The sequence below is a fragment of the Oryx dammah genome, unplaced genomic scaffold (genome assembly GCF_014754425.2).
Source record: "Oryx dammah isolate SB20612 unplaced genomic scaffold, SCBI_Odam_1.1 HiC_scaffold_27, whole genome shotgun sequence".
Classification (NCBI taxonomy): Eukaryota; Metazoa; Chordata; class Mammalia; order Artiodactyla; family Bovidae; genus Oryx; species Oryx dammah.
The window spans coordinates 33024141-33033531 of record NW_024070211.1 but is presented as its reverse complement, the minus strand read 5'-3'; the positions used below and the strand labels follow the sequence as shown (position 1 = coordinate 33033531).

Here is a 9391-nt window from a genome sequence, read left to right as displayed (position 1 = left end):
ATCAGGATTTTTTTAAATAACATTTCTCAATTTGTAAATATAAAAACTCAAAATATATTCCCAAAACAGTGTAATTTTGAAACAAAGCATGTCTGTGAACTTGACACACCCACAGCTGGCAGTCTACAGCCTCTGGATGGATGGGAGGAAGGCAGGAGTCAGTCATTCAGTATTCTGACTGAGCTAATCTCTGTTCTGCAAGTGACTGAGATTAGGAACAAGGTCATGAACTTAACTCCTAAATTGTCCTTTTGTTGATTTCCACATGTCAAAATATTATCTACCACTATCATCTAGATGGGGGGGGGGGGGGGACAAAACATAGACATACATGAGAGTATAATTAACTCTAAAAGTTCAGACACGCTAAGTGTCAGTATTATATCAACAACTGCTTTAGGAATCAAAAGGACCCTGATTGTTTGACCTGAAAGAAACTCCTTTAGATACAATAGTTTCTCAAATTAGATTTGTTATGGAGGCACCCGCCGCCCGCCTGCTGCCGCTGCTGCTGCTGCTGCTTGCAGCCTGTGCCCCGGCGCCGGGCCGCGCCTCCTCGGACGCGCTGCCGCTGGTCAACGAGGATGTAAAGCGCACGGTGGACCTGAGCAGCCACCTGGCCAAGGTGACGGCCGAGGTGGTCCTGGCGCACGCGGGCAGCGGCTCCTCACCCCGCGCCGCCTCCTTCCTGCTGGCGCTGGAGCCCGAACTGGAGGCCCGGCTCGCGCACCTTGACGTGCAGGTGAAGGGAGAGGATGAGGAAGAGAACAATCTGGAAGTAAGAGAAACCAACATCAAGGGTAAAAGTGGGAGATTCTTCACAGTCAAGCTCCCAGTGGCTCTTGATCCTGGGGCCAAGAGCTCATCATTGTGGAAGCCGTTTATACCCACGTGCTTCAGCCGTACCCAACCCAGATCACCCAGTCGGAGAAGCAGTTCGTGGTGTTTGAGGGGAACCATTACTTCTACTCTCCCTACCCAACCAAGACGCAGACCATGTGTGTGAAGCTCGCCTCCCGGAACATAGAGAGCTACACCAAACTGGGGAACCCCACGCGCTCCGAGGACCTCCTGGATTACGACCCCTTCTGCGACATCCCTGCCTACAGTCAGGACACGTTCAAAGTGCATTCTGAGAACAACAGCCCTTTCCTGACCATCACCAGCATGACCCGCGTCATCAAGGTCTCCCACTGGGGCAACATTGCCGTGGAGGAGAATGTGGACCTGAAGCACACGGGGGCCGTGCTCAAGGGGCCTTTCTCGCACTACGATTACCAGAGGCAGCCGGACAGTGGGGTCTCCTCCGTCCGCTCGTTTAAGACCATCCTCCCTGCTGCGGCCCAGGACGTGTACTACCGCGACTAGATCGGCAACGTGTCCACCAGCCACCTGCTCGTCCTGGACGACTCCGTAGAGATGGAGATCCGGCCTCGCTTCCCACTCTTCGGCGGCTGGAAGACGCATTACATCGTTGGCTACAACCTCCCAAGCTACGAGTACCTCTATAACCTGGGAGACCAGTATGCGCTGAAGATGAGGCTGGTGGACCATGTGTTTGATGAGCAGGTCATAGACTCTCTGACCGTGAAGATCATCCTGCCGGAAGGGGCCAAGAACATCCAGGTGGACAGTCCCTACGAGATCAGCCGCGGCCCTGACGAGCTGCACTACACCTATCTGGACACGTTCGGCCGCCCGGTCATCGTGGCCCACAAGGAGAACTGGTGGAGCAGCACATCCAGGACATCGTGGTGCACTACAGCTTCAACAAGGTGCTCATGCGGCAGGAGCCGCTGCTGGTGGTGGCTGCCTTCTACATCCTCTTCTTCACCGTCATCGTCTACGTCAGGCTGGACTTCTCCATAACGAAGGACCTGGCTGCGGAAGCCAGGATGAAGGTGGCCTGCATCACAGAGCAGGTCTTGACCCTGGTCAACAAGAGACTAGGTCTCTACCGTCACTTTGATGAGACAGTCAACAGGTACAAACAGTCCCGAGACGTGTCCACTCTCAACAGCGGCAGGAAGAGCCTGGAGACGGAGCACAAGGCCTTGGCGAGCGAGGTGGCACTGCTGCAGTCCAGGCTGAAGGCCGAGGGCTCTGACCTGTTTGACAAGGTGAGTGAAATGCAGAGACTGGACGCGCAGGTCAAGGAGCTGGTCTTGAAGGCGGCAGTGGAGGCTGAGCGGCTGGTGGCCGGCAAACTCAAGAAAGACACGTACATCGAGAACGAGAAGCTCATCTCGGGAAAGCGGCAGGAGCTGGTCAGCAAGATCGACCACATCCTGGATGCCCTGTAGCCCTGCAGAGGGCAGGCTTGGGCGTGAACGGCAAGGCCAGCACAGACCGGCTTCTGGATTTTGTAAAATGCTTTCAAGGAAGACAGAAGTCAGGCCCTGCCTCAGGCAACACAAGAAGCTTCATTTTTGTCCCTAAAGTATCTCTTTAAAACAGCAGCAAAACTTAAATGTCATGAAAAACAAACTATCTTTGTGTTTTGAACAAAGACGTTTTTGAGTTTTGTTTATTCTGAATCCTAGGATATTTTTGGCACCTGTAACCCTTGTGTTATGGCCTTCTAATTCCTGATGTGTGGGTATTTTACAAGCGTGTGTGGTTTTAAAGTGCATGTGAGCAAGTGTCAATAAATTTGGGACTGTGAAAAAAAAAATTAGATTTGTTATTTGGCCCTGTGTGTGTGTGTGTTAGTCACTGAGTTGTGTCCGACTCTGCAAACCCATAGACTGTAGCTTGCCAGGCTCCTCTGTCCATGGAATTCTCCAGGCAAGAATACTGGAGTGGGTTGCCACTCCTTTCTCCAGGAGGTAGAACCTGGGTCTCCTGAATTGCAGGCAGATTCTTTACAGTCTGAGCGACCAGGGAAGCCCCTATTTGAACCTAGTCATGTTCAATCAAATGTCTTCATTCCTACAGAAGGTAGAGTTGTGGCCTAGCCAATAGCCAATCCCATCCCTGACTTCTTGCTAAGAAAATCTTGATTCTGCACAAGTATTTGTACCCTTCTATTTAGTGGAAGCTGGGACCCTCCCCAGATCGGGGAGAAATCAGTCTTGGCAGGTCCATTTTCCTCCTCAGTGACTAGTTGCAGAACTGGTCCAACAATGCAGTTCTGACCATTGAGATGGGAAAGCAATTCTGTTGCTGTTACTTGTAGGGGAGTCTTCTTATGCTCTTATGGAATGTAATCCACTTTAAGGACTACTTTACAAAAGTGCTACTCTAGCAGGGACCAATGAATTACATCCTTAGGAAATTTCAGCCTTAGGGAATTTCAACAGTACAACATAATTGCTTGCCTAAATACAAATGCTTTGGGTGCCTCATAAAATACAAACTGGCTTCCCAGATGGCACTAATGGTAAAGAACCCATCTGCCAATGCAGGAGACATAAGAGACGCAAGTTGATAACTGTGTCAGAAAGATCCCCAGGAGGAGGCATTGCAACCCACTCCAGTTTCCTTGCCTGGAGAATTCCATGGACAGAGGAACCTGGCAGGTTACAGTCCATAGAGTCGCATAGTTGGAGATGACTGAAGCAACTTAGCAGGCATAAGTTTTTTTTATATGTAAAAATTATATTTGTGTCCTCGGATATGTTTTTGAAAGTATAGTTAGTTAACAATGTGTGTGTTTCAATTGTACAGCAAAGTGATTCAGTTATACATATATATCTTATATGTGTATGTATTTTATCCTAATTGCCTACATTAGTGGTTCTCAACATTTTTTTTCAGCTTTAACATATGTAATGGACAGTGTTCACAAGTTTCATTCCCTTCATTATACAGATTTTGCTGATACAAAGAAAGAAATAGCTGGGATCTCTGGATGTAATGCAGTTACAATTCATATTTTTATTCATCCTTTCTTTATCCTTATATTCTTCCTTATTGGTAAAACTAAACAATAATCATTAAAATTGCAACTTCTTAGGATTTAAATGACTCATAATCACTCAGATATTATCAGCACAGTAATAGCAGTTGCATTTCAAGGACAAGGCTGTGAATCACGAACATTTCCCACTCAACTAATGAATTACAACTCAACACCTTTCCTCCCATATTAGAAAGCTGATAAGAAGAGTTTGGAGTACACCTTAATTTTCAACAAAAGATAACTCATGTATAAATTGTAGTACTCTTGTTGGTAATAAATGACCTATACCTGGGCTCACAATCCATTTTATCACAGATCTGTAAGTGTGGCTTGACATCATTTTTGAGAACTGCTAGCCTATTAAAGGCAGACTAAAGTGTTTGTAAAGAAAAAATTCAATTTCATATGGTTGTGCCTTCAGGGAAAAAAAGACATGCTCAGCATAGTAATTCTGGATCATTATAGAACATGCATTTGGAGAACAGGGTCAGTGTGTATTAATAATTTTTATTATTTTCTGTCTCCCAAAGTCACAGCATTCATTCTACCTGTGGACTAGATTTTAATGAAAATGTGAAATGTTATTATAGGAGAAACTGCGTAAGAATATTAATTCATCATGCAGATCTTATGCAGATTTTCAAAATCTCATTATGACCTTAATATGCAATTTCTAATGTTCCTTGTGCCTGGTGAGACAAAATGGTGAGGGAAGGGCACCAGAGAAGAAGTGGCTTAAAGTATTTAGGAGTCTGAGTTGATAGCAAAGCTCAATATGAGTCAACAGCAGTAGGAGGCAATCACAAAATCTCATACATTCTTTATTAGAAATGTAATATTCAGAATGAGTTCTTTCTCTGCCTTGCACACTGTACCTAGATTCAGTTCAGTTTAGTCACTTAGTCGTGTCTCTCTGCGACCCCATGGACTGCAGCACACCAGATCTCCCTGTCCAGCACCAACTCCCAGAGGTTATTCAAATTCATGTCCATCAAGTCAGTATTGCCATCCAACCATCTCATCCTCTGTTGTCCCCTTCTCCTCCTGCCTTCAATCTTTCCAAGCATCAGGGTCTTTTCCAAGATTAATATGTGCTATTTGTACCTCACCTCCCTGAATGAGATGCGGAAAAACAAGAGAGAATTCAAAGAAGAGTGACTAGGATGAGTTTGGAATCCCATTATATAAGAACTGCTTCAGAACATGCTAGGGAGATAAGCCAGTCCCCAAAACTGTATCATTCCACTTACAGGAGGGAGTTAGAGGAGTAAAATTCATTGAGACAGGAGTTCAGGGGAAGGTCAGAGTGTTGAGTTGTCATTTTGTTTTACTTTTTGCCCACACTATGCAGCTTGTAGGATCTCAGTTCCCTGACCAGGGACTGAACCCAGGCCACAGCAGTGAAAGCCTGGAATCTTAACCACTAGAAGGGAACTCTGGAGTAATCATTTTAATGGGTACAGAGTTTCAGTTGTGTAAGATGAACAGAGCTCTGGAGATTGACTGCACAACAATGTGAATGTACTTAATTCTGTGGAACAGTTGACTTAAATATAGTTCAAATGGTAAACTTTATGTTTTGTGCATTTTACAATTAAAAGCTTTAAAGGAAATCTGCCGAAAGGTCCAATGGACCGGCTTATCTTACCATTCAAAAGACAGTAAAGGAGAAAAGTCTTCTAAGACTAGATGAAGCCTTAAGCAGATGAGCTATTTCAATATATTTCTAGAATAGGAAAAGCAGATGGAAGAGTCTTGACAATGCGATAAAATTATGGGAGCTGTAAGAGTTTCTTTGGAAGGACTGATGCTAAAGCAGAAGCTCCAGTACTTTGGCTACCTCATGCAAAGAGTTAACTCATTGGAAAAGACTCTGATGCTGGGAGGGATTGGGGGCAGGAGGAGAAGGGGACGACCCAGGATGAGATGGCTGGATGGCACCACTGACTCGATGGATGTGAGTCTGAGTGAATTCCGGGAGTTGGTGATGGACAGGGAGGCCTGGGGTGCTGCAATTCATGGGGTCGCAAAGAGTCAGACACGATTGAGTGACTGAACTGAACTGAACTGAAGAGTTCAAACCAAGTAAGATTCAGTGCAGTAGAGATAATAAAATATCCAGACTTAGGACAAAGACAAAGAGCAGGTAAGACAAAGGACAGGAAGGAGAGAGAAAGCAGATAATAGGTAATTGATTGCTGGTCTGTGTGCACCATGGAAAAGTTGATTCACTGCCCACTTACCCTCACATCCCACACTTGCATATAGTGTAAAGGTGGCTGGTATTTACCTCCAAGGGAAAAAAGAAAAAGCAGGGGAAATTCCTAGACAATTATTTTTGAGATGTAGGGATAACTAGGGTAGTTAGTGAATGTATTCAGGCCCTTGAGGATAGTTCTGCTAAATCTGACACTTGGCAGCAATAGATAGCTGCCTCAGCAGTCCCTACGGAGACAAAAAACAAAACAAAAAAAGCTTGGTGGTATAAATACTAATACTGCCCTTATACATAGAGCTTCCCACCTATCAATCCCATTTTCTAGAATTTTACTTAATATCCAAGGTCATCAAAAGCTGCGAAAAATCTAAAACATTAATGATGAAAACCAAGATAAGCAACTCCAGATAAAATGAAAGGGATTTTGCATCTTTGAAGATATTCATGAAGATATTGCATGCAGAAGATACAAGCAAAATTGGTGCCATGATTTTTTTAAAGTCTTATCATTTTTAATAATAAAACTGAAAGGAAAATTTTCACTAAAATTTTTAAGTCAGAAACTTTCTTTAAGGTTTGAAATTTATGTATTTTTTCCCTCATCATTGTTTTAAATATTCTACAACTTCAAGGAAATATGTTAATTCCAAATCAATTTATTGTATCACTTGAGATAACATTAAGAAAAAAAAAGTAATTTATGATATTTAGAAAACAAAAGCACTTAAACAATTTCAATATTTTAAAATAAATTTTTCAATAGATAATTGAAAAATACAAGAAAATCTCTCAGAAGATAGATTTAAAGACACAAGTATGAAAATTATCAAGAAAGAAAGCAAAAAAGGAGGAAATAAAGAGGAAGGAAGGAAGGAAGGAGAGGAAGAGAAAGAAAGAAAAGAAGAAGGAAGAAAAAAAAAGAAGAAAAAAGACCTAGAGTTTACATTTGAACTGATGGGCATATCAAAAAGAAGGAAAAAAAGGAATACAAAAGATGTGTACATTCTGAATGATATTTTAAAAAATACTTAACTGCACAACCCTGTACTCAGAGATTCTGATTCAGGAGATCAAGGGTCAGACCTCGGCAACTATAATTTTACAAGTGCCTCAGTGATTCTGGTTTTAGTGCAGTTGCTGAAAAAGGCTATTACTGTTTGGAGTGATCTTTGGTTGGAAGTTTGGGTAGAAATAAATGTAGAAAAGAGAAGAAAACTGACAAACCTGGAAAAGGTAATGAGTACTCTTTCCAAAAGCATTTCTGCCACCCCCCATTCCTTAAATGCTCGAAAGCTGTATCCATGAGGAAACATAAAAGTTTATATTTCACATCAAGACTGAACCAAAGTAGGCCAATATCTTGAAGTTTTTATGCTTTGTTTAATAATGTTCAGTCAGTTCAGTCGCTCAGTCATGTCCAAGTCTTTGCAACCCGATGGACTGCAGCACACCAGGGGTCCCTGTCCATCACCAGCTCTTGGAGTTTACTCCACCTCATGTCCATTCAGTTAGTGATCCAACTTTCTCATCCTCTGTCATCCCCTTCTCCTCCTGCCTTCAATCTTCCCCAGCATCAGGGTCTTTACAAATGAGTCAGCTCTTCACATTAGGTCAAAGTATTGGAGTTTCAGCTTCGACATCAGTGCTTCCAATGAATATTCAGAACTGATTTCCTTTAGGATGGACTGGTTGGGTCTCCATGCTGTCGAAGGGACTCTCAAGAGTCTTCTCCCAACACCGCAGTTCAAAAGCATCAATTCTTCAGTGCTCAGCTTTCTTTATAGTCCAACTCTTACATCCATACATGACCACTGGAAAAATCATCGACTTGACTAGATGGCCCTTTGTTGGTAATGTCTCTGCTTTTTAATATACTGTCTAAGTTGGTCATAATTTTCCTTCCAAGGAGTAAGCGTCTTTTAATTTCATGGCTACAGTCACCAATTGCAGCGATTTTGGAGCCCCCTGAAATAAAGTCTGCCACTGTTTCCCATCTGTTTGTCATGAAGTGATAGGACTGGGTATCATGATCTTAGTTTTATGAAGTGAAAGTGAAGTTGCTCAGTCATGGCTGACTCTTTGCGACCCCATGGACTGTAGCCTACCAGGCTCCTCAGTCCATGGAATTTTCCAAGCAAGAGTACTGCAGTGGGTTGCCATTTCCTTCTCCAGGGGATCTTCTCAACCCAGGGATTGAACCCGGGTCTCCCACATCGCAGGCAGACACTTTACCATCTGAGCCACCAGGGAAGCCCTAGCTTTCTGAATGTTGAACTTAAGCCAACTTTTTCACTCTCCTCCTTCACTTTCATCAAGAGGCTCTTTAGTTCTTCTTCACTTTCTGCCATAAGAGTGGTGTCATCTGCATATCTGAGGTGATTGATATTTCTCCCGGCAATCTTGATTCCAGCTTGTGCTTCTTCTTCCAGCCCAGCATTTCTCATGATGTACTCTGCATATAAGCTAAATAAGCAGGGTGACAATATACAGCCTTGACATACTCCTTTTCCTATTGGAACCAGTCTGTTGTTCCATGTCCAGTTCTAACTGTTGTTCTAACTTCTGACCTGCATACAGATTTCTCAAGACCCAGGTAAGGTGGTCCGGTATTCCCATCTCTTGAAGAATTTCCCACAGTTTATTGTGATCCACACAGTCAAAAGCTTTGGCATAGTCAATAAAGCAGAAATAGATGTTTTTCTGGAACTCTCTTGCTTTTTTGATGATCCAGCAGATGTTGGCAATTTATATAATGAGAAGATCAAAATATTGTGAAGAGGCTGACTAGGGGAAAGGGAAGGAGGTGGGCCCTTCTAGTACTATGAGTGAGTGTTGCTCAGTCGTGTCTGACTCTTTGTGACCACATAAACTGTGTAGCCCATCAGGCTCCTCCATCCATGGGATTTTCCAGGCAAGAATACTGGAGTGGGTTGCCATTTCCTTCTCCAGGAGATCTTCCTGACCCAGGGATTGAACCCAGGTCTCCCGCAGTGTAGGCAGACGCTTTACCGTCTGAGCCACCAGGGAAGTCCCTCTAGTACTACATGAGGATGCATTCCTCTCCATTCGGTTCGGTTCAGTCGCTCAGTCGTGTCCGACTCTTTGCGACCCCATGAACAGCAGCACGCCAGGCCTCCCTGTCCATCACCATCTCCCGGAGTTCATTCAGATTCACATCCATCAAGTCAGTGATGCCATCCAGCATCTCATCCTCTGCCGTCCCCTTCTCCTGCCGCCAATCCCTCCCAGCATCAGAGTCTTTTCCAATG

The 9391-nt window shown here is 43.9% G+C and overlaps 1 protein-coding gene across 1 annotated transcript; it reads left to right on the top strand.

Moving 5' to 3' along the window:
- Positions 1–475: 475 nt before the first annotated feature.
- On the top strand, positions 476–2509 carry LOC120854524 (dolichyl-diphosphooligosaccharide--protein glycosyltransferase subunit 1-like). Its single transcript, XM_040228571.1, is given in 3 exon segments — positions 476–863; positions 866–1723; positions 1726–2509. Coding segments are annotated over 3 exon segments (1824 nt in total). The 3' UTR covers positions 2304–2509.
- The last annotated feature ends 6882 nt before the right edge of the window (positions 2510–9391 follow it).